General features: G+C 42.3%; 2 protein-coding genes and 1 long non-coding RNA gene across 5 annotated transcripts; all 3 read left to right on the plus strand.

Moving 5' to 3' along the window:
• Positions 1–206: 206 nt before the first annotated feature.
• Positions 207–6,797, plus strand: asmtl (acetylserotonin O-methyltransferase-like). 3 transcript variants are annotated; one of them, XM_030081465.1, is made up of 15 exons: positions 207–280; positions 928–1,042; positions 1,237–1,368; positions 1,468–1,515; positions 1,620–1,684; positions 1,788–1,852; positions 2,068–2,176; positions 2,473–2,824; positions 2,924–3,166; positions 3,335–3,497; positions 4,356–4,555; positions 4,669–4,801; positions 4,902–5,042; positions 5,230–5,352; positions 6,581–6,797. In XM_030081465.1, the coding sequence occupies exons 2-15, from the start codon at positions 950–952 to the stop codon at positions 6,784–6,786; spliced, it is 2,073 nt and encodes a 690-aa protein (XP_029937325.1). In that variant the 5' UTR covers positions 207–280; positions 928–949; the 3' UTR covers positions 6,787–6,797. The 3 variants fall into 3 exon arrangements, with proteins under 3 accessions (XP_029937325.1, XP_029937324.1, XP_029937323.1); XM_030081464.1 differs by lacking the exon at positions 6,581–6,797 and adding an exon at positions 5,867–6,574; XM_030081463.1 differs by lacking the exon at positions 6,581–6,797 and adding an exon at positions 5,867–6,072 and having other exon boundaries at positions 262–280; positions 933–1,042.
• A 273-nt stretch (positions 6,798–7,070) lies between these two features.
• On the plus strand, positions 7,071–10,236 carry slc25a6 (solute carrier family 25 member 6). Its single transcript, XM_030081377.1, has 4 exons — positions 7,071–7,302; positions 7,953–8,439; positions 8,583–8,723; positions 8,816–10,236. The coding sequence occupies exons 1-4, from the start codon at positions 7,192–7,194 to the stop codon at positions 8,971–8,973; spliced, it is 897 nt and encodes a 298-aa protein (XP_029937237.1). The 5' UTR covers positions 7,071–7,191; the 3' UTR covers positions 8,974–10,236.
• A 6,466-nt stretch (positions 10,237–16,702) lies between these two features.
• LOC115380004 (uncharacterized) lies at positions 16,703–20,574 on the plus strand. Its single transcript, XR_003930286.1, has 3 exons — positions 16,703–16,920; positions 19,069–19,161; positions 20,257–20,574. It is a non-coding gene; the product is annotated as an uncharacterized LOC115380004 (long non-coding RNA).
• Positions 20,575–24,680: the final 4,106 nt, after the last annotated feature.

Consider the following 24,680-nt stretch of genomic DNA (forward strand, 5'->3'; position numbering starts at 1 on the left):
TCATGTAACAAAATACGCAGTCAGGCTTATTATTTTTCCCACCCGCATTCCGTGAAGACCCGCGCTACTCTCCCTCTGATTGGCTGTAATTCGTTGCATTCGCTTGCTGGGTTGGTTGATATTAGGGTTCGGATTGGATTAGGGTTCCGTATGGCCAATCGTTGGCAGGGTGGGGGCGGGGCTTGACAGAATGCGGGTGGGGAAGACAAAGTCACGCCCACAGTCGTGGAGACGGGAGAACTAATATCAATCAACGACCATTTGGTTCTTTGACTTGCAGGTGAGTGATATATTTCTGTTTTCACAAATACAGTTTACAGCGCAGAGGCGTTTAAGGCAGACTGCAGAGTCACTTGATGCATATTTATGCAGCCACAGCCGACACTGTGCAAACTTGCGAGCTAGCCTTATCGAGTTGTTACCAAGTTGAACTCCGTACACTTGGGGCAGTTGATATCAGACTGAGGCAGCAGGAGAAATGTTGATTTGTTCAGTTCAAAAGCCACGAAACAAAATAAAAAATGGTTATGCAGCGTGCGTGCGGTGTAGCTGTGTGCTGTGCATGATTGCATGGTGTCTCTTTGATCGATGAAAATCTGGCTGTTAGTTGAAATATGTTTTATGTTGGAAATACTTCTAGGAAAAGTCCATGCTAGAATATACAGGCAAAGCTCAGGCTTGGGACAGGACACAGTTATTGAAAAGGGTGCATGTCTTTAATACATATTATTACAATGAGTCTGAATGTGCATGCAGGATATAAAGCAGCTGGTTGTCTTCTTGTGCATGCATTATTGTATCATATTCATACCTGCATGGGAAATGTGGGCCTGCCTTTCATGACGATGTATAACCAAACAGCCGCGGTCTTCTGAATCCACAAACAAGGCTGTATTTCCTGTGTTTAACTCTGTTCAACACCTGAAGGGCAGCGAGAGAGAAGGTCACCATGGTGCTGAACCCTGTGATTTCCAAGCTCACTGGTAAACTGGTGGTGCTGGCCAGCGCCTCTCCCAGGAGACTGGAGATTCTCACCAATGTGGTAAGAGTTTGGTTTGGAGTTTTGTCATCAAAGCCACAATGTGCTTTTGAATTTGAAGCCTCACTTGCACAAATGCAGTTGGACTGGCCTGAAAGTTGAGAGAATCATATATCCTGACCTTCAAATTGTCTTCCGTGGTGTCGGTGATGATGATGTTGACAATTAATTTTCTCTTGTGATCTCCTACATGGCAGGGCTTGCGGTTTGAGGTGGTGCCGTCCTGGTTCAAAGAAACCCTCGACAAGAGCCTCTTCAAAGCACCTCAGGAGTATGCGGTTGAGACAGCCAAACAAAAGGCTCTTGAGGTGGCCAAGAGGATGCCTTTTGTAAGTGTAGCAACTCTCATCATAACTAAGCTTTAAGACTGTATGGCCATTTTCATATTATTTTACAATAAATAACATATTGAGCATAATTTGTTTTAGAAACACCTGAAAACTCCAGACATTGTAATTGGAGCGGACACTATTGTGGTAAGAGGAAAAAAAAGACCATCACCTGCTTAAAATATACATTGCTTATATGTTGAACACTATTCTATTTGAATTTACTCTCTTGTACTGTTTTATTTTCTCAGACTGTGGATGGCTTGATTCTGGAGAAGCCAGTGGACAAACATGATGCTTACAAGATGCTGTCGAGGTTGGTATTATTTTTCAGTGTCTCTGAGTTTGAATCAGAAACTTAAAGCAGACAGAAGCTGGAACAGAATATGTCTCTTGTGTCTTTATTTCCCCTTTTGCAGGTTGAGTGGTAAAGAACATAGTGTTTTCACTGGAGTAGCTATTGTCCTCTGCCATGATAAAGAAAGTGAGTCAAAATTAAATTATGATGTCTGGGAATTTGGTAGTTTACTGCTGGACCTTTATAAAGCAAATTTCCTTGAACAATGTAAGACCACTGAGGGAATTCCTCATTTGGTATGCTGAAATGCAGAACACTAAACAACGCTTTCCCTAAATTTGTGTGGGAGTGTTTTGTTGAGTATTACATTTCCAGTCTTAGAGTGTTCCTCTGCCCTCCAGATGAAGAGATCGATTACCAGATGATCGACTTCTACGAAGAAACAAAGGTCAAGTTTGCTGATCTGTCAGAAGATATGCTCTGGGAGTACATCAATAGTGGTGAACCCATGTGAGTATGAATGAGCTTGCATATGTGTAATAACTATTGATTTCTCTTGGTGTAGTAACCTCGACCAACATCTGTATTTAAACTTTAGCAATGTGCTGTCTTTTGGACTTTGAGGCCACGTTTTTTTTTTCCTGACTTTGTTTACATTGTTGCATGTTGTAGGGGTCTGAGGTTGCTCATTTCAGCAAGAAATAAATGATTTAACTAGTACAGTAAAAGTGTGCTCTAAGTGTATGATGTGTCCTGATGTTATTGAGCCTTGCATTACACATGATATCCTTTTATGTGTGTGTTAGGGACAAAGCTGGCGGCTATGGTATTCAGGCTCTGGGTGGCATGCTGGTGGAGTACGTCCATGGAGACTTCCTCAACGTGGTGGGCTTCCCTCTCAACCACTTCTGCAAGCAGCTGGACCTCATTTACAACCGAACTCCTGCCTCCTTGGATCAGGGAAGCGCCCCTGTGAGCCTGAGCCACGACCGCACGGAGACCACCGCGCCACACGCCAACCCAGCAACCGAGCCGAGCCACAGTGCCAGCTCTGCAGTCAAACAGAGCTCCTCGCCTCCCAGCCCCACATCCAGCAGCCCTGCCGCCAGTCAAGTACACCACAAGCAAAGTAGCCCATCGGCCAGCCCAGTTCATAAGGTCAGTTTTGAGTTTTGTTGTTTTAGATTAACATTTACACAGCTGGCAATATCTATCACCTGTTTGTCATTCTTAATAATAAGCGGTCTCTCAATGTAGGTGAAAAGGAAGGTCAGTGAAAATGAAATGGGTGAGAGTTCCTGGACATTGGTCAACAGCCTGTCTAAACATGCAGACGGCAGACAGGCAGAGCTCCAAGAATTTGATGATAGCACATTATCGCTGAAGACCAACAGAGGGCATCTGATGGAGCTTAATTTGATGGAGCACGAGGACAGTGTACATATCAGAGAGGACTTGCTGCGCATGACTGAGCTGATGGATGGATTCAAAGCTTCAAAGGTATTCTGTGGATCAATTGGGTGTGCTCATTTTGCGAGCTGGTAAACCTTCACTTTGTGGCAGCAGTGTCACCATGAGTGAGAATAAAAACATGACATTACACCTCAAAAAAAAAAAAAAAACGTATCTGTGCCTCAGTGACCGTTCTGCCTTTTTTATCTGTTCCAGGCCTTGTTCACAGCCTCCAAGATGCGTGTGTTTGACGTGCTGCACAGCAGGCCTGGGCTGGACGCGACACAGGTGGCCCATGAGATCAAAGCCTCTGTGAAAGGGACTGAGTGCCTGCTGGAGGCCTGTGTGTCTCTGGGACTGCTGGAAAGCAAAGAGAGAAGTTAGTCTGCACTGAGCAAATCTGTTGCTTGATTAATACATGATTATTATTGATTCTTCATACCTAAAATGCTTAGGTAGCATTGAGGTTAAAGCTAACTTACCTCAATCCACTCTGATTTGTGTTTAAAAAAAATGTGAAAACCTCTGTGAAACCTGAAAGTTGCAACACAAGTGAATACTTTGCCGATATATACTTTTGCTAAAATGACTGTAAATCCATTAAAATCTGCACACTTGAAAGGAACTATTTTTCATGGTGCATCCAAATTCTGCCCAGCGGCTCTTTTCAGCTTTGTTGTGAGTGGTTGTGCTTGGCAAATATAGCAAAGGTCAGTGATTGGCTGAAATTCGCACCACAAAGCAGGGAAACACTTTCGTCACTCATAAATTTGAAACTGCAGTGCCAGCTACTCAGCCTGAACTGGGTCACTTGCGTCTCACTGGAGCTCTCGGGAATGAAAAAAGTGGACAAAGAAACCTTTTCCAGCTTTGAACATTTGATAGCACATTTGATACTAAAGTACAAATTTTAGAAGTTATAATAATGTGCAGTAATAATTTAATAATGCAGTAGTAATGTACAGTAATTTTTAATTTCAGAATCTGAATGTGCCTAGAAAAAAATACTTGCAAGTAAGCAGATATTAATGCATTTACAGTCATTTTTAGTAGATATTTGCCAGCCAAGTGGAATTACCTGTGTGGTCAAGACAAACAGATACAATTACCACTACTGTCAACAAGTCAAAATAGGACCAATATGTTTTTATTATTATTATTATTATTATCAATAATAATAATAATAATAATATTTTATTTTACCAGGCTTACCAATCTTGCTGTCTCTACTCCTCAGAATACCAGAAGCCCATGTATGAGAACTCGGACCTGGCCAGGCGGTTTTTGAGGTCAGATGCTCCCCTGTCTCTGCAGGGCTACATCCAGCACTGCAATGAGCTGGTGTGGCCGCTCTTCTCCCACCTTGAGAGCGCTGTGAGGGAGGGAACCAACCAGTACGAGAAGGCCTTTGGCAGGAAGTCTGATGATCTGTTTCAGGTGACTGTCACTAAGTTCAGGTCCAGATGTGTGAGATACGTGTGAAGTGATTTTCCAATTGTACCACCACTGCTAATTCTTTCCCCCTCTCTATATTTTTTTTCTCTTTTTAGGATGCCTACTACAGCAGACACGAAGTGAAACTGAGATTCATGAAAGCCATGCACAGCATGGCCAAAATTACAGGAAAAGCTGTGGCAACGGCCTTTGACCTCTCTAGTTTTAAAACAGCGTGTGACCTCGGAGGTAAGGAAGGAATGCAATGAGGGAATGGTTGAAATACACCCTGAAGTAATGAACTCTGCATCTACATCGAATAGTTTTATTATTTTTTTTTTTTCCCCAGGATGCACTGGTGCCATGGCTTATGAGTTTACCAAAGCCCACCCGGGGTTATCAGTGACAGTGTTTGACTTGCCAGGTGTTGTTGACATGTGTGGTCACTTCCGCCCACGGGACGCAGACAACAGGGTATCATTTGTAACAGGTCAGTTTGTATATCAGCAAGAAAATGGCTGTTGTGTCAGTGATTATAAAAAGACAGCAATATAGAATTGTAATATATTTAGGTTACTTTTGGATGTTCTTTTTTTGTTGGTCTTGTGAAAATGACTGTAAATACACACTCTTGTCTGTGAACATAACTCATGGTTCTGTCTGCATGGTGTGAACAGGAGACTTTTTCAAAGATGAGCTGCCCAAAGCAGACTTGTACATCCTGGCGAGAATTCTCCATGACTGGCCCGACGAGAAAGTGCATACGTTGCTGAGTAAAATTTCAGATGCATGCACACCAGGTAAAGTCCACTAAACTGTTGCAGCATTTGATTACCTTTGCCCTGGTTACATATTTTGACTACCAATGAATGGTCAAATGAATGACCATTCATTGGTAATGAATTTTTTCATTTGTATATGGTAGACAGTAGCCCACTGGATTTTAATCATGAGCGACTGGGACCCTGAATGCTGCAGGTTTTATTCCCACCAGTTGCAATGAAAACCTGCCTTGACCTTAATAGCATGTAATGAACAAATACAGTAGCCAGTTCTCATTCATGTTCACTGTCATAAAGTTTGTTTACAGCTGCACTGTTGCCAGACGTTTAAAAAAAATAATAATAATTCGGTGTCCCTGGCAACTTCCACACCTAGCAAAAATGTTGAAATCTTGATCCTAGTCTTGCTCTGCCTTGCTCTACTTGTGCATCTTTTGGGTTAAAGCAAAAGAGATGCAAGGAGATAACAGGTACAGTATGAGGTTTTATTTCTGAAAACTGTACATCCCATGCACTTACACTCTGCTGCCAGGCTGTGGACTCCTGGTGAGCGAGATCTTTTTGGATGAAGACAGAAGAGGCCCGTGTCGCGGGCTGCTCCAGGCCCTCAGCATGAGCCAGGGTAAACAGAGGAGTGCCACAGAGTACAGTCTGCTCCTGAAGAGTCACGGCTTCACCGCAGTGCATGTCAGACACACAGACAACCTCCTGGATACTTTGCTCTGCATCAAAGAGTGACCAAGAAACAAGAGCATACAGAAGATCTTGTGATACATATTGTAGAATAAACTTTCCAAAACCAATACCAAGACTCAGGACTTAATTTAATATGTGTGAGACAGTGTAAAGCTGCCTCTGTGTTTTTTAACAGTTATTTAGCATTTGAGACAGCGCTATTCTCAGCAGCTGCACAAATACCATGGGTCATGGATCGTTACTGGTGATACAGCATAACTCACCATGTCACTTGAACTGAATGTTGCATAAACTTACTCAATGTTGTTGAGTAGTTCAGCACAACCTGTTTTGCTGATGGTGTACCATTTGATACAGGACAAATGCAATGTGTCTAATATATAGGCATATAAAGTATTCTTAACTGAAATAAACTCTATTGTAGTGTGCATTGTTGTATGTGTTTTATGGACTACATCAGAAAATAAAACATGTAGTTTTGCATGTTCTAAGACTAAGGGTAACTATTTTATCATTTCCATATATATGATGTTCTTGTTTTGGGTCTCAGGCGGTGCGGTGCTCGTGGCTGAAATCATGTTGGATGGGAGAACTCCCTACGCTGCCCTGCAGTCCCTCAACATGCTGGCCCAGACTGAGGGGATGGAAAGGACAGAGAGCCAATATACAAACCTGCTGAGCAAACATGGCTTTGGACACGTGCGCGTGGTTCACACCATGAACTTTCTTGATGCTCTTATTGCCATTAAAATTTGAGATAATATACAGTAGTTGTGTATGTGTAATATTATGACTTTGTGTGGATAAATTACATGATTGTATTTTTAAATGCCGAGTTATATTTTACTCATGTCACCCTGTGTTGATTTTGATCATAATGGAAAATGTGTTAATTGTTGATTGCAAAAACTAGAAAAGGCTTGAATGTTTTACAACTTCACATTTATCTATCCATCCCTCGACGGGAATATTAATGCTGCCTGATGCTCCCCGTGCCCTGGCCGTGTCCTGGATCCTCTCGCGATATTCTGCTAGGACTTCTTGTTCTCCCATTTTGTAAATTCACGGATGCTGAACTTGTGGTACCCAAACGCCTGAAACTCATCCGCCGTGCTCCCGCTGCTTCAACTTGTCCAAGCCGACACTCGCACACCAGCACTCATGGCAGACGCGGCTGTCTCGTTTGCAAAGGACTTCCTGGCAGGAGGAGTTGCAGCGGCTATTTCTAAAACTGCAGTGGCTCCAATTGAGCGAGTGAAACTGCTTCTCCAGGTAAATTGCGCACCACAGGTTTGGTTGAGTATGATGATCTAAGACGCAATTTAGATGCATGCTAAATTTATAATAATAACAATCCAGGTTATTCCACCTGTTTACGTGACTGACAAAAAGAAACTACGGTGTTGGGCTGCGGCAGGCTGGCGTTTTCTGCTTTTGCGCTGTTATCCTCGGGAGCCATATTTAAATCCTCTGCAGCCACTGCAGCTGCGTCCTGCTGCGAAGTGGCGGCTTGATGCCACTGTTTAGGTTTCAGAAGAGATAGTTCAGTATCAACTCATCTGCGCTAAAAATCTATGTTTGGCGCTTATGATGGGAAGAGAAAGGGAGCCTGCCCAGTTTGTAGGCAATGTGGTGACATCAGCAGTCCCACATTTGCTCACCCTGCCTGTGGTGCAGTAACAACTGCAGTGTCATACACTAGATCACATGCTGATATGGATCAGCTGGCCCCAGGAGGCTGTTGCATGCTGTGTTAATTAAACCAGGCCATTAGTTTGTACCTCACTTTGAGTATGTTGACACAAGGGCTACATGTCAGACTCTTGATATTTGCAAGTGATATGATCTGTCATTCTTCTGCAGTATGAGTGAAAGTGTTGTGCTACATCAAATAACCCATCTCTCTTCCCCTTTGCCATCAGGTCCAGCATGCCAGCAAACAGATCACCGCTGACAAGCAGTACAAGGGCATCGTGGACTGCATTGTGCGCATCCCCAAAGAGCAAGGCTTCGCCTCATTTTGGCGTGGAAATCTGGCCAATGTCATCCGCTACTTCCCCACCCAGGCTCTCAACTTTGCTTTCAAGGACAAGTACAAGCAGATCTTCTTAGGAGGAGTGGACAAGCACACCCAGTTCTGGCGCTACTTTGCGGGGAACCTGGCTTCTGGTGGCGCTGCTGGAGCTACCTCCCTGTGCTTTGTCTACCCTCTGGATTTCGCCCGTACCCGTTTGGCGGCCGATGTTGGCAAAGCAGGGGCCACCAGGGAGTTTACGGGGCTGGCAGACTGCCTGAGGAAGATTTCCAGGTCAGATGGGATAAGAGGCCTGTACCAGGGCTTCAGTGTTTCTGTGCAGGGGATCATCATCTACAGGGCTGCCTATTTTGGCATCTATGATACAGCCAAAGGTAGAGAACCAATCAGATCCTTGCCTCAGACAAGCAAGCATGCATCTATGCACTGTAAATTTTACAGATGATAGGTATAACTAGCAGATTTTGTATACATTTTTTGCCCCCCATAACCCACACTGGTCTTGTTTTGGATGTAGGCATGCTTCCTGATCCCAAAAACACTCACATTGTCGTCAGCTGGATGATTGCCCAGTCAGTGACAGCAGTGGCTGGTGTGGTCTCCTACCCCTTTGACACCGTGAGGCGTCGCATGATGATGCAGTCTGGACGCAAAGGAGGTAAGATCATCAAATAAACTGTAAGAACTCCTGAAAAGCATTGTTGCCATGGAAGCGTGCCTGTATGACATTTATTTTTGTGTCTCCCCCAGGGGACATCATGTACACTTCAACCGTAGACTGCTGGACCAAGATTGCTCGTGATGAAGGAGGCAAGGCCTTCTTCAAGGGTGCCCTGTCAAACGTGCTTCGCGGCATGGGTGGAGCTTTTGTTTTGGTCTTATATGATGAGTTTAAGAAGTATGTCTAAGTTGAACCTCACCATCCCGCCCCAAAAAATGGCAGGAACTTTGACTAAATAGACTATGTGTTACCGCTGGTGTTATTTAAGCTTTAACCGCTTCCCTGTCCCTCTCAAAGCAGTTTCCGTCCGGGATAGTGAAGTCACAGGGTAGTGAAAAGACGATAAACGCAGACAAATCCATCAAACCATTGACTGTTTAAACACAATGTATATATTGCGAATGGGATTTGCCTGAATTCAGGAGGGGATCACAAAAAACACGCACACAATGTATATTACTGTTCCCTTTTGCCACTATACCATGTCCTTTTTTTGTACAGAGTGATTAAACTATAGTTTATTTTCCTCAGACCTCAGTCACTCCCAAGTAAAATGGTAAAGACAGTAGTTTCCTTGTCACTGTATGGCTTAGTTGTAGCTCACCTCACTTCACCTAAGTGATATGTGATATTCCGGGAACGTTCCTCAAATATTTACTCTGCAGTTCAAAGAAATATGTAGTGATCTGATTTCTTGCAATGTCTGAAAACCTCCTCAAGATGGCATCACTAAATAACAGGTCTCCCCAGATAATGTGGGGAGGCACGGCACAGTTCCCTGTTTTGTTACACAATCCACTGGTTTCCAATGACAGCTAGATGGGGCTGCTGTAAACCTATGACAATAAAATGACTGGAGGTTATCTGAATTAAGGTTTATGTTGCCAAGTAGGGGATTGAATTTGTGTTAAATTCATACGGCTGGGTTACATAGTCTCTTAATACATGGAAGTGTATGACAGCAGCCCTTAATTCCTTACAGATATACCTCTCGTCAGTCAGCTTTGAGGCATTTGGTGAAAACAGCCAAACAGCTGATGGAGATCTGGGAATATCTGGGGCCAGAATAAACAGCTCTTATTCTTTGTGACACTGAAAGTGTATCTGCATTACTCTTCATTTTGGATCCCTCTCTAAGTATTTTCCTAGAAGGGTAATAAGGGTGGTCATATTATTCATGGCTATTTTCTTGTCAGTCTGGGCTCCAGCTCTTTGTGACATCTAGCTGATTTCCATTACTCAGACACTGGTTCTTACAATGGGGAGAGACAGAGGGAGGGTGGGTTGAAGTTCAAATATGGCACTGTGTGTGTAGCACATAAGGTTTGATGTAATGTGAGCACACATGCTGAATGCATTGAGAGGCCATATATGTGCAATATTTTGGCCCCACACTGACTGAAAAGTGAGAATGCCTGTATTGATTCAATAAAACTCAATACCTCATATACATGGCATCACTGATCGGTTCTTTTTAAAGAGAACAAAGTGACACCAAGTGGTGGCATCGACTCAAGTAAGAAAACTTCAGGCTCAAAAAGTACAAACATCAAAAAAACGAAACAACAGAATTAGTGTTTCTTTAAAACATGATAAAGTGTTTTCATCAAAGGACTTGCATATCCATTCTACTCCCGTGCCCCAGCTGCACTCGCTCACACTTGAATGCCTTGGGTTTTGTGTACTAGCATCAATAGCAAAGACTCTGGAAGGCTTTGTAATGAAAACCATTCAAGTCAATCAAGTTTACCAGAGACCAAAGGCCAGTGTAATTTGGGAAAATTGCTGAAACTCCAAAGTAATCTTCTGTAATGTGATCTTGCCTATTGAACACTGGCTGTACTGTACGTGTCGGATAAGAACTCAGTCATTTTCTTCAAATGCAGTCTTGACAAGCAGCATCGATATCCACCTGCAAGTAATCATCATTCTAGTGTTAAGTGCTTTGATATTAAAATGACTGATTTAAAACCATTTGCTGTTCGTAGATAGCAAGAGATTTGAAACCACTTCCATATGTTGATATCAAAGATAAACCGAGTTTGTGAATCAACTACATTCTCTGTTGACTGTTATATAATAGCCAGTAAAAACACATTATCATACTAAAGTCATGACTTAACTTTTTTTTTTTTTTTTTTTTTTTTTTAGGTTTGAAGTGAGTAAGCAGGCTATCAATGCAGCGGGAGTGATGCAATCAAAAGCTGTTAAATGTTAATGAGTATGACTGTTAAGAGGATTTGTCTTGAGTATGTGCAGTGCATTTTGTGTAATGTGAACTTCTGCTTTCATGAAAAAAAAAAAAAAAATCATGCACCTTATGGCGTATCCACTTGGGGGCAATATTGGCTAGAAAACCTTGATACACAGGAAGATTTCAGAAAGTTGTATTGTTTTTGGGTCCTTGACACTTTTATCAAAACAATACCAGAGGACAAGCAACTGATTGCTGAGAGGATATTTGGAGATTTTTGCAAATACCCATGCCAAAATTTTAGATTATTTTACTAGAAAAATAAATATTATCACCGTTAATACTGAGAGCTTGTGACTTGAGGAACGATACACACAATCCAAATAGTTGCATACAGAATAACAAACAGACTCTCTAATCAGTTAGTTTCTGAATTGCCTCTCAAAACTGAACCCTCGGTTGGGCGCCTATTTCAAAGAACATGCTTGTTTATCAAAGTCCTCCACTGTCAACAAACAGAATAAACCCGATGATGGCTGGCTCCTCAACCCACATCTGATTTCAGCAAATGTGCAATTGTTCAAAGTGAGTTGTGCTTCATTGATTTGTTTCAAGGCAGAGGAAAAATAACCTCAGGGCTTCTACCAGTTAGAAATAACAATGGAGTCCTTCTCTGCTGTTTGTAATTTTTCTATCTTTTTGGGCCTGACAACAGCGGCGAAACAAGGAGGGAATTTCACTGTGGATTTAACCGGAGGTGTGGACTGTGTCATGGAGCACTTGTCACCGGAGAGAGGTTTTTATTATCTACCAGATTCCTGAATTATTCAGCTGTTGTACTCTAATATTACAGTGATGCTGCAGCAGTTTTAGAATTGTATTTGTTTGTTTTCATGGCTGCCTTTCATTCTGGGGCCTCTCAGATTAGTTGAAAGTAATGACTGTGTAAATCGTATTGCATTTTCTATCTTTGATTACTTATGACTCCAAGTCCTTCCCAGTTTTCAGGATACGTGAACATCAGCATTGAACATGGCTGAAAAACACCATTCGGCTGAGAACTGGAACCCCATTGGCCCCGCTAAACGCCAACAACAGTCTCATTAACATATGGAAAGATTTGTTGCGGTCAAAAATGAGGAACTGTCTCGCTTTCCTGTCTCCATGTGATGCGTGAGGTGTCACTCAGAGATACAGTAGGGGAGGGGACTTTCTGGCTGTTTCTGTGCTGAAATGGTTGGTGACAGGGCTTTCATCCGACCCACTGAGGGCCCTTTGTTGTTATTTTGGGATCTCTCACGGGTGCAATCTGAGAGAGCAGCAGACAGACTGGGTCTCATCTCTGCACGGATGCACGCGCACCCACTCACACACACACACACACACACAGAAACACATGCACGCACCTTAACAGGCACCTGCACATTCAAGAAATTCAATGACACGCTCACTGTCATGTCAATCAAATTGGCTAGTTTTACAGAGGCAGAGGTCTACGTGTGTGTGAGTGTGTGTGAGTGTGTGTGAGTGTGTGTGAGTGTGTGTGGGTGTGTGCGCCTGGAAGTAAGCTCGGAGAATAACAGTCCTTAGTAATTAAAACAAAAGTAGAGTATTTCAAAGCAAAATGATTATTATTCATTCCACATGTATTAGCTTGAGTTTCCTCCAGTGCAATGGAAGGGTGGGGGGGCTTTTCGTCATTTTTTTTTTCCCTTTCTAATGACATAATAAAATTCTCAGCATTAGCGATTTAACTGAAGTGGGGCTTGGAGTAATTTTATTTCGTAAAAGCCAAACTCCCTTTGCAGCTGTGATAAGAAGCTGAGGTTAAGTTTGCGGTCAACATATGGAATAGGCCTGTGTCATGATACCAGCGTGCAAGTCGCCTTAGCTCCAGTAAACAACCGGTTCCCTTAACTGTGTGCTGCAACATCCCATGTTTGAAATCTCCCGAAAGCACGAGTGAAAATCTCCAGTTAACACCCTAAGTCTATTTGATTTCACATTCAAAGAGTAACAATGATCGTACCCTGTGTGAGTGCAAGATGCAAAACAAATATTTAGCCTATCAATGGCTTTTGCCGATAAGATATTTATGGGGTTGACAAAGTTGTCTTTATGTCTGTTTTGCTGCCTGTTATCACGAGTTGAAGGTGCCTCTGCAGTGGCCTCTGACACAGATCACTGAAGGCTGCTGTTTAAAACAAGTGAGAAGACGTATTCCTCTCACTGTGAGATGATGACCCTCGCTCTTAACCCCCTCTAGCAGCAGTTCACTCCTCCAAACAATAACAATCAATTCCCTCCACATCTGACAGAGCCAAAGAACAACTTATAAATGATATGCATCTCCTGCTGGTCCCATGGCAACCGCCTTGACTTTATTGTTGCGTTTCTTTGATCCCACCAAGCTTTGATTCATTTCTCTTTCACCCTTTTAGCTAAACATATCATGTGAATTTGGAGCTTTGTTCCTGACAGGCCCCGTCTTACCTCGCTCTCTCCACAGGCTCCTGACGCCTCCCAGAGGAGCCGCGGAGGAGGAGAGGAATTCCACTGGATTCAAAGACTTCTCTGGGTTTCTTTGACTCTTCCCTCTGCCTTGCCTTCCCTAACTCCTCATGTTGACCTGTTCCTCGTGATCCTCTGCCAACTGTCATCCCAGCCCTGGAGGACTGTAGCTGTATGCACACACACACACACACACACACACACACACACACACACGGCATGGATGGATGGAGGGCTTCGGGCTTTTATTCTAGACACGTTCCACAATAAGTCCTTCTGCATATCGAGGCCTGTTTATTTAATAAGAGAAGAAAATTAACTTTGGCCCAACTCTTTGGCCCTGGTTCATCGGGGTTTATATCCTTGTCGATGACACAGAGTTGCCAGTTTTTGTTGTTTTTTACAAACTGCAGGCTTGAGGATATTCCCTTGGATTCCATTGAGAAAGTCATCGCAGGCGGTTTTGCACGTTTTTTTGCTTTAACGTTTCCCCATCAAAGGAGGTGGACACCGTTTCCGAAGCAAAACGCAAAGTGTGGATGTTCTCACGACCATCAAGACTCAGTCATGGTGATATCCTCAACACGAACCAGTTAGTTTCTTGAATTAGCAACAGTATCTTGAACTTGCCTCCCAGACACGTAGGGGCTTGAGGTCACTCATTATTCTAGTCAGGCCTCTCAACCGGCCATACAGAGTGACTTTTTCACCTGTAGATTCCCTTTAAACTGAGAGCTCATCTATCCTCTTAGTAGTCTCATCATTTGCCTTTGAATATGGATGCTTTCTTGCTGAAGCCAGTTTCCACTGCATAGTATTTTCAAAAGTGCCAGGTATACAAGTATAGCTATCAATTTGATGATGAACGTAATTGCTCTTACTATTTACCCTAATTCACACACATTCACACAGAGGCAACTAGGCAGTGGTGCAAAGAAACAGGACACCATTCAGCCTTGATACACTGATTACATCTCCATTTGGCAAGCGTGTGTTTCAGTGGTACAATCAATTGGTCTTCAAATTGAATGAGATTCTGTGAGTAATAGAAAATTTGCCTCCAAATTACACTAAAGATGTGCACACCAAGCGCTGAGAATAAACTGGTAATATCAGTATTCTCCTCATCCTCATAGAGGGGCCCTTGGACAGCAAAAAAGCACACACTGAGCCTGTTTTACAAGGTATCATAGAAGATGCAGCACTGGCAGAAGTGGTTGGTGAGCTATGGAGATAGACATCCCTTCTTATAATAAGGAAGGGTGAACCGGAGTGTAACTTGTCTCCATGGTAAACCTCAGTGGGAAAAAAAAAACTTTCAACAATTCTGAGAAAAAACAGATACGTCTAGCACTGTCAGGTCAGGGAAGCCGCTAAACCACAGTTTGCGATGAGTTTCTGATTTCACATACGCACACAAACAGAGAGGTATACATTTTACAAACACAATACAAACCCAAACAAGCAAATGCACATACATGTAAGCTGAAAGGGAGAGTAATTACTTTGGCTAACATGGAAGCATTTTTTGTCACTGCTTTAGTGGGTAGGAAGGCGTGGCAGGGGATGTCTGTGGCCATGATGGTGAGGTGTAAATCTCACATACGGAGCCACATCCCCAAAACTTGTAGTTCAGCAGCACTGCATGTTCATGCGGCTTGTTGATGTAACACTACATGTTGATGTGGCAGGATATAGTGGTCTGTAAGTGTTTCGGTTGTGGGGAAAAATTTAGATAGCCAACCTGTGGATAGTGAAGTGTCTGTGTTTTTTTTTTTGTTTTTTTTTTTGTATGCAACCTTGTGCAAGTGCACATATGCGCTAGGAAATGTCTATATGTTTGACAAGGGGTAGAGGCTGAGAACGGGGAGAAAATATCAATTGTAGGTATCATAGTGACATGGATAAAATATAACATACTGAGAATTCAACTCAAGCATTCATCTCATTTAAAGGGCACTGCATGTATTATTCCTCAGCGCCTAAAGTATATTTATCACTGTAAAATCAACTGTGGTATAATACCATAAACATACAAGAGCGCTTTCATGATGATTGGCAGCCTCTATCTCACACCAGTGGTATTGTTTGTCCTCGTGTTCCTCTAAATTAAGACCACGTTTGCCATAAGCCCTACTGCTTGTCCCCTTTCCACTTCCTTGGCATCTCTCAAAGTGTGTTTGTTTTCCATTTTGCTGTAATGAATGGAGATAAACATGTTGGAAATGATTTTTCCATTGGCCGTTGCCTCCTTCCACCATCTGCCACTGGGAGAAACTCTGAAAGCTTTAGATCCGTTTGTGCTGGCAAAACACCGCCCTCTTTTGGCTTGTGCCATAAAGCAACACAGCAGATTTCCCACAAAAAATCCGACACAGTGGCTCACAGTATAAAATGCAGCTTAAATGCCAGAAGGGGCTGCCAGTCTTGTTTTATACATGATCAGACTAATGTCTCAAAACTCATGTGATAATGATTTGTTGATGGTAACATGCCACACGTTGTACTTTTAAGACACAATTCCAAGTATGGAAAAGTCCCTGGCGGCAACAGACGATGAGATTATCCTTGTCTTGCATTAATCAGGAAAAAATCAAAAGTCAAATAAGGAGTCATAGCACTAATATGGTTGTTCCTTTAAATGCTCAATAATTCTAAATGAAAAGGCCAGTGACTGAAGTACAAGGCAGAGCTTCATTTCCTACAGACAGTGCCATAGGAACCAGCTCTGAATCATCCATTCAGCTCAGTGACTCACTTTCTGAATACACTGACCAAGTTAAGCACAATGCTAGGTTACATGTCATGGAAAAACCCAGATGACACGGCAGCTTTTTACTATTATGACAGCAACACTGGTTTCTGGAGGACCTGTGATGCAGGTGTGGATGTATTGGAAAAACACTGCTTTTAGTCAGACTCTATGGACATATAGTTGTCACAAGGAGAGCAGGCAAGTGGACCAAAAGGCAGAGCAGGAGACAAGGCTGAGAAAAGTCTTCACTGTGGAAGAAAAAGTTGGCAGCAGTACAGGCAATCAAGCACAACTCAAACTAAAGACAAGAACAAACAGAACGGAGGGCTGAGCTTAAACACAAACTGAATTAATTTGGGAATTAAGACGAAGCGACAGGCAGGGAGCTGATTGGCTGGGAGAGAGGTAGAGCAGGTAACACAAGGGCAGGGCTAATGAGACAAATGCAGGGCAGGTGTGCTGGGGAAACAAGCTGGGACTACAGGAAAACCGCAGGGACAAAGACCATATAGAAAATATCAAAACACAGGAAAGACAAGATAATAAATCAAAACCACAGAAATCTGGGGGCTGTGACAATTGTATTTACATGCAATCAGTTTTTTACTTTTTTTGTATTTTTTTTTTAAAACCACTCATCCTCATTGCCATTAAGTTGCAGAGGCAGAGATACTGTAAGTGCTGCATTTTTTATTTATTTATCTATTTATCTATTTATTTATTTATATTTATTTATTTATTTATTTTATTGCATGAATGAACTGCATGGACACCAAAGATATGCTCCTGAAATAGTATAAAGACAGGTGCTAGAAATGTTTCTCTCTCTCTCTCTCTCTCTCTCTCTCTCTCTCTCTCTCTCTCTCTCTCTCTCTCTCTCTCTCTCTCTCTCTCTCTCTCTCGTGCTTAATCCATCTTGCTTGCCCACTCTTTCTTTCTCTCTGTCTCTCTCTTTACTTTCCCCTACAGTATCCCTTCTTTGATGAAATTAATTAGGTGAGCACTTTTCCTCCCTCTTGCTCTCCTTGTCCTCTTGCTGAAATTAGGTGCGATGATAACGATGATGATGATGATGATGATGATGGTTAGTGGATGGCACTAATACAAGACTGATATTCATACTGATTGGTTGACACAACCATATAAATCATATAGTACTCTGAAACAGGTTTGATGTAATTTTACCATTGGATGCATTTTCTTCATATTAACCCTAAAATCTGTGTCAAAAGTAATGAAACTAATATCAAAGTATATCTGTTTTGCTTCCATATCAGAACACCTGAAAACCCTAAATAAGTCTCCTTCTTCTTTGATCTCCTTTTCTGGGTGTCGAAGGCACTTAAGCAGATAGATAGAGCAACATTACCTGAATATATCTCCTATTACAAGTCCTTCAGTGACTACCAGGACATTTACAACGCAACAAGTTTCAGTGACAAACAGCGGCGCTTTTCCATGGTATGGCAAGGCAGAAGAGAGAGCGGTATTTAACCAAATTGAAACTGATGTTTTCAGTGATGACTACATTCAGCTATGTATAGCATAATATTGCCCAAATGGATTGCACAAGACCACAGACGTGCTGTGTTTTTATAAACTGAAATTCATCAGTATTGTATTAAAATGCAAGTGGTGTAGTTATGGAATTTTAAAATGATGCCTACCTCTAACATCAAGTCGCCCCTGTCAAATTATTTTCAGTGGTCATTATGTTGGAATGTGAGACTGGATGAAGAGGGAGAGCGGAGGGAAAGAAAGAAAGAAAGAAAGAGGAGAGAGGAGATGAACTCGAAGTAGGAGCGCAGAAGCCTTTGGACATGATCTTATTTTAACTGACACAGTCCTCCAAGTTTGCCCCAGTAAACAGTGACAGCAACTTTATGGACGTGGCCATAAATAACATGTTGGAAGTTTAACAGTGCTGATTAAGGATTTACACGGCTGCACAAAAAAAAAAAGAAGTTACACATTCACATCAATGTCAGTAGTTCTTTGTTAATAATTTCATCACACAGCAGTATTTAATTCTTCGAGGCCAAAAGGGAAAGTGAATACCGAATTCACCCACAGTTGGTGTAATATCATTAATAACCAATGGAGGGCAGTATGACTATGATGACAAGCATCAAGAAGGATATTGCCCAAATAATCTCTCTGAAACGGTGTTGTGTAGGGACTCTGTGCGTCATATACATGAAGAATGTACTGCCTGCCATTCAGGTGTGATACAATAGCGGTTTATATAATTACATTGCTGTTATCACACCTGATGAATCGGGACAGAGGGAAGATACATGATCTTGAAGAGAATCAAAGAAATTACCACAAACATACTTTGATTTACTGCCCAGAATGTTGAACTCAGCTTGTTATGAAGGCTTCACTGCACCTTTTAGTTTTTATTACTTGTTCTTGACCAGGTGTAAAGCCAGTCTCTGTTCCATATGTGGTCTGTTTTCCTGAAATTCATTAATCTGTAAAGTTGTTTCCCTTTACTTCCTGCAGTATCCTTCACTGAGCACAACTCTGGAGCCAGCTTGGGTGTTTGGGGTGATTTTTACAGGATAAATAAGATTAAAGAAGTTTTACAGATTCGGTCATTTGGTGTGTAGCATTAATTCAAGGCAACCTTGAATTAATTTCACTTTTATTAATTGCCCATGTAAGACATGCTCACACCTATTTGCCAGAGTTATTCTATTTTACCTTTCACAAGTATAATGCCTCTGGAAGTAAACGCCTATCTATTTTTTCTTGCTAATCAATGTTTTATCTTCTTCCCTTTTTTTTTTCATCCAACCACTTTATGTTTGGAGAAGTCTTTGAAGAGCAGTCGTGCAGCCTGGGGGTGGCTGGGGGTGAGCGAGGCTGGGCTGGCAGACAGCACCTGAGAGCTAACCTCAAACCTGGGGGTAAGAGACGCGCCGTGACCTCTGCAGTTCGGGCAAAAAACAAAGAAACAAAGACTTTTTTTTTTTTTTTTGCTGTGATTACTAAGAGGTAGAGGGGGGCTTGTCTGCCTCTCTATGCAGACCAGAGTACATGATAGAAACAAGTTCATTTTTTCCCCCATTTTATTTTATGTCCTCAGTGATTTAACATCGGTTTTGATTCAGCCCACTGATGTTTCAAGGGCTTTGTTGAATGTGATAGAGATTTATTACCTCATAAACATTGCATTTATTACTTTGCAAAGTCTAGCAAAGTTCTCAATTTAATGCCCTCGTTAAATTATTAATCTAGTGTAACATAACAATGTAATACTGTACCTCCTCTACTGCATCTCTCCTAGGAGCTTCAGCAAACAGCTGCCTGATTAATAAGTTAGGTCCTCTAAATATGGCTCAGAGTCATGTATCTTTAAAAACTACTTAATAATGGTAATCAAGATTATCAACAACGCACCAATTACATCTTTACACTTTCCTCTCTTAATTATGTATAGTTCTCCTTCACCCTGGATAACAGGGATGCTTTCTCAGTCTCAGGTGGATTGTTCATCTTAAGTGTTTATGATAGTGTATGTGTATCACCGCTAAGCTACACTCCCTTAAAGTGGCAGCGAGCTAAAAGGCCCTGTGCCTCTTCCTCCATGTGTGAATCAACCACAATGGAGGAGTTCCAATGTTTTATTTATTGATATGTTTTAGTGGGGGAAGACCTAGCATTCATTATCATAAAGGCCTCTAGACATTAAGTCACACACAAAAGACTCAGCCATCTCACAGGCTCACACACACACACACACACACACACGGATCAACACACACACACACACAAATGGAGCAGTCCGCTTTGCTGTAGCGACTCCTCGCCAGCAACCGTTGGTATCTTCAGTGACAGAAGCTGACAGTGTCAAAGTATCTTTGTCTCTTGCACATAAACTGTCCCTGAAGCTGTCGTTGTGAGAGAGATGTAAAACACAAGCTCTTTTTTTTCATGGGGGGAAGTTGTTTTCATTCACCCCTTCTAGTTTTTTTTTTAATATGTCATATCTCTTCTGTCAGGGCCCTGGGGCGCCTGGTTGTGCCGGCATTACAGGAGGTGGAGTGTTGGCGTCTGCACACCCAGCGGAGTCTGACCATATTGTACCTGTGCTTGTCTTCATCTCTCGTATTTTGTCAAAAGCTCAAAGCCGTAAAAATTCAGACGGGTACGTTGTCATCTGATCTGTGCAAGTGTGAATTTGTGTGCGTTTGCGCATGAGTGTGGAAAGAAAAGACAGCCAGTAGGAACAGATGTGGGGAAAGTCAAAAAAAAAAAAAAAAAAAAAAAAAAACTCAATATGAACCCTGCAGAGGCCCTCCTCTCTCTGTTCAATTATTTAGAGTCAAAGAAAAGAGGCAAGAGTAACATATTTCCTCTGAAGCCTCTGTGTTCGGCAGGAATGAATAACATATTTATCTAGTCTCATCTTTGCCAAATAGCCGGAAATGGAAACAAATACCTTCAATTGGATTCTTGGCTCTGGTGTTTTCCATGTGCCGCTGCTATGTGTACTCATGCAGTCATATTGAAAAATTCCTGAGGACAAAAAATTATGGAAGTGCTGACAAGCAGAATTTTTCATGGTATCTCGATGTGTACTTGGCAGTTCCTGGCAAAGCTTATCTTCTGCCATGAAAGAGAGAGAGAGAGAGAGAGAGAGAGAGGGAGGGAGGGAGGGAGGGAGAGAGAGAGAGAGAGCAGGAGGGGAAAAAAGTGTTCACCTATTTAATTTGATTAGAGGAGGAAAAGAGTCACATTTCCTCCTCCACTCTGACACCTGATTTTATAAAGAGATGTCACAGCCACGCACCAAGGTAATGCCTGTAATTACTCTGAACTCAAATAAATAAATAAGTTTGCTTTCCTTTGTGTGAGTGTGACAGGTTTTCCAGCATCCTTGACTAGAAGAGTTGCTGTGCGTGTGTGTGTGTGTGTGTGTGTGTGTGTGTATGCAGGTATGTGTGAATTGTGTTTTTGTGCATGCGTGTTGCTTTTTGTGTGTGGGTGTGTGCGTGTGTTTACATATAGTGAGGCACTCGTAAAACAGGAATTCAGACAAGATGAAGTCTTGACAGCTACAGTATAGTATGTTTTCCTCTCTCTTCTTTTTTGACTGTGATAATCTCCACTCATCCGAGCGAACTGAAGGCAAAGCTCTGTTTGAGACTCGTACTGTAAGGTTCGAGTTGCAGCTTTGCAAATAATAAGGTTAGAGTTTCTACACAGTTGCTAGTGCCGCGGCTGATCTCTCTCCTATTAGTGGCAATTGGCTGTGACCTCACCTGTTCACCCATGCTGTCATCACCAAGGGTGTAACTACAACAGCAGCAGCAGGCAAAGAGATCCTCCACTCTGGTCATGGGAGGAGACATCCAGACAAACGCTGCTCTGCTGAACCAAAGGACGCCTGATGCATGTTGTCATGAATGCTGCCTCCCTGACTTTTGATATTGTTTGACTCTGGGAACAGAGTTTCAAATTTCCTCTTCTGAGAAAAACACTCAATATAGGGATGTCAAAGGCTCTCAAATCAACCAGCCTATTATGACAGAAAAGTAGGCCTAGTGATTGCTGATTTTATGTCATTCAGTTTAACATTGCTGCAAAAAAAAAAGTCTCAATTTTAACAAGTAGTATGGTCTCCAATTCAGTCTTAAAACTTTAGTTTGCTGAGTGGGCTACTAAAGGGCTGATTTGTCTTATTCTGTCCTGTTTCATCATATTTACACTTGTTCCCAGAAGAAAAAAATCCAAAAACAAGATACAAAACATGATATTATTTCATCACCAGCAGTTTTTTTTTTCACCTGTTTTAAGAAAAAGTCTCTCTCCACTGTGACTGTCTAATAAAACAGAAATTCCCCCAAAAAATCTTTAAAAAAAATCTCGAATTTAACACTAATTTTGAGACTAAATGACCTGTTAAGATAAAGATTTTTTTTTTTTTTTTTTTTTTTTTTTGCATTGATGCCTCTCTCGCATGGCTTGTGAAGGACTTGTAAGGCCTAGGGTCTTTTCAGGTATGCCGAACACATGAACTATCAGACACACACACACACCAACACACAGGTGACAGGCCTTCTATGTTTGCATGCTCCCTCTGCAGAGCATGTTCTTGTGCCCTAGTAGTGTCAAGCGGTTATGTCACTCCAGCAAGGCAAACGTGCAGGATACTCCTTTTTCATCATGTGAGCATTATGGTAATCACAATCAAAGTTAGAAATGTCTCCCCTCTAAAGCAGACAGCGATCTGTGCCTCTTTAAAAGAGAAGATGTCATTAATTACTAATCAATAGCTCTCCTGCAGCTTAAAGTGGATAAAATATACATTTGCCTCTAAAGAGCAGCACAGAGAAAATCACTGGGTTTGCCTGTGCTTCCTGTTGTCAGGGTTACTGCTTTATTGACAGGATCGTTTGCCAGGGAGATGGCTGGGTTTTGAGGATAAATACTGTAAAGAGGAAATAATCAGGATAGAAATGGGATAATTATGGCAACATAGCAAGGAATCACTATCATTTCCCTCTCTCCAGTCTTCCTCCAGTTTGCTTTCTGTCTTCTTTGAGCAGGATGGCACATCCTCTGCTTTGTCCCTCACCTTCCCATCTCTGCTTCTCAAGTTGTGACTAATCTCGGTGATATTTAAGACCTTCAAAGGCATATTCACACCACAATCGACCAGGGGACGAATACAAAATCAGAGATTGTCAGCAAGACTCTGCACTCACATCTCCTTGTACTTCTATGTCCCATAAGTCCAACTGCACACCTCCATCATGTGTCCTAGTAGGATCATGCGGCTATACCACTCCCAGCGATTAGGATGCTCCTTTTCATCATTATTAGGAATCCACATGTACAAACTAACCCTGTTCGCCTTACTAAGCCTTACCTTATAAATTATAGACGGTGAAACAATCTTTAAACATGTTCATTAAAGGCAACGCTTTCTTGAAAAGAAATGCAGCTCATAAATATTTCTTCCAAGCAAATTTCAATACAAAAAGAGAAAAAAAAAATCCCCTCCTCCCCCGTCTATCGTTCCCTCACTCGCTTCTTTTCCTAGACAACTGGTACATGTGAGGAGAGAGACAGTGCCTCAGCAACCTTGACTGGAGACAAGCAAGAGACACATGCGTGACTGGATCGACTGTGCCTGTGATGGCTGCTAGCTAGCTCTTCTCCAGAAGCCTGCCTGCCTGCCTGCCTGCCTGCTGATGTGCTATTACTCGCTCTGGAAGAGATGTTTGTGTGGAGGATGACACATTATTATCCTTTAATCTCGGTCTCAGCTTGTTGAGCATCAAATTGAAATATCCTGAACAGATGTAAAAACACATGTGAGCCTGGGCGCGCAAGCTGTGCTGCGCTTTGTTTCATCTACCCGTGATGTGAGCCTTAAGGAGAAGCTTTTTAAAATTTCATCACTATTCAAAAGGATAATTAATACGTACCCCCAGGCTTTGATTATGCGATACCCAGTGTGTAGCGCTGGTGTTGCCATAATGAGCCACTCATCAGTGCTCTGCCTGTGCCTCCCCAACAAACATACAGTTTGCATAAGGTACTTAAGATTCTGCTAAGGTACCAGCGTGTGTGTGTGTGTGTGAGTGAATGAATGTGTATATCTGCATGTGTGAGCTTACGTGTTTGTGTGTGTGCACCTGCGCATATTGGTATGTGCGTGAGCTCGCGTGTGCGTGCTTGTGTACATGTATGTGTGTTTGTGTCCCCTTCTAATTTGCTGTACAATGCTATAGGTAAGATCACACTGGTTGTTGTGGTTTGTTTACAAGAGGACCCCTGTCAGGTTGTCAGCAGATACCAGGGCCCTTTACAAAGGCTGCCTACACCCAACCAACCCACCCACACACACACACACACTCCCTCTCTCACTCTCTCTCTCTCTCTCTCTCTCTCTCTCTTTTCTCTCTCCCCAGCTTGTTCCCTACCTACAAGCCAGTGCGGAGCTGGTGGTTGTCAGTCAGTGGGTGCTGAGGTGATGCAGCAGTGAGATGGACAGGCAGTTGGAGACTGACAGGCCATGGAATACGAAGGGGAATATTGGTGGGTTCACAGATAATGAGACCTGTCAATTTGAATGCCTCAAGGCTAAGCAGTGAGCAAGCCGAGCTCGATGACTGAGGCAGCCATTTTCCCGGGGAAAAAAATATTCAGGATAATCCCTCACCCTTGACCCTGGCCGGTCTCTAAACAACCCGGTTACCACAGCAATTACTGTGCCGTTCCATGAATGCAACTGCTGCTCTCCGGATGCAGGCTCTAGTTAAAATATACCAAATTGACATCATAGATAACCATTTTCTTCTTTTAAATATTACCTGCGTATTTAAACGGGGAGATTTGTTAACACAAGCTAAACACCGTTCTGCAAACACAACAGGCAATATGTTCCTGTTGGTCGTAGCTGTCAAGGTCAAAA

The sequence above is a fragment of the Myripristis murdjan genome, chromosome 21 (genome assembly GCF_902150065.1).
Source record: "Myripristis murdjan chromosome 21, fMyrMur1.1, whole genome shotgun sequence".
Lineage (NCBI taxonomy): Eukaryota > Metazoa > Chordata > Actinopteri > Holocentriformes > Holocentridae > Myripristis > Myripristis murdjan.

What these genes read in the sequence shown, in the direction of transcription:
- asmtl (XM_030081465.1), top strand. Translation starts at nt 950, where the DNA reads ATGGTGCTGAACCCTGTGATTTCCAAGCTCACTGGTAAACTGGTGGTG. An exon ending in GCTTACAAGATGCTGTCGAG is followed by an intron (nt 1,685 to 1,787) that starts GTTGGTATTATT and finishes CCCCTTTTGCAG; the next exon opens with GTTGAGTGGTAAAGAACATA. An exon ending in TTCAGATGCATGCACACCAG is followed by an intron (nt 5,353 to 6,580) that starts GTAAAGTCCACT and finishes TTTGGGTCTCAG; the next exon opens with GCGGTGCGGTGCTCGTGGCT.
- slc25a6 (XM_030081377.1), top strand. Translation starts at nt 7,192, where the DNA reads ATGGCAGACGCGGCTGTCTCGTTTGCAAAGGACTTCCTGGCAGGAGGA. An exon ending in CATCTATGATACAGCCAAAG is followed by an intron (nt 8,440 to 8,582) that starts GTAGAGAACCAA and finishes TTTTGGATGTAG; the next exon opens with GCATGCTTCCTGATCCCAAA. An exon ending in GCAGTCTGGACGCAAAGGAG is followed by an intron (nt 8,724 to 8,815) that starts GTAAGATCATCA and finishes TGTCTCCCCCAG; the next exon opens with GGGACATCATGTACACTTCA.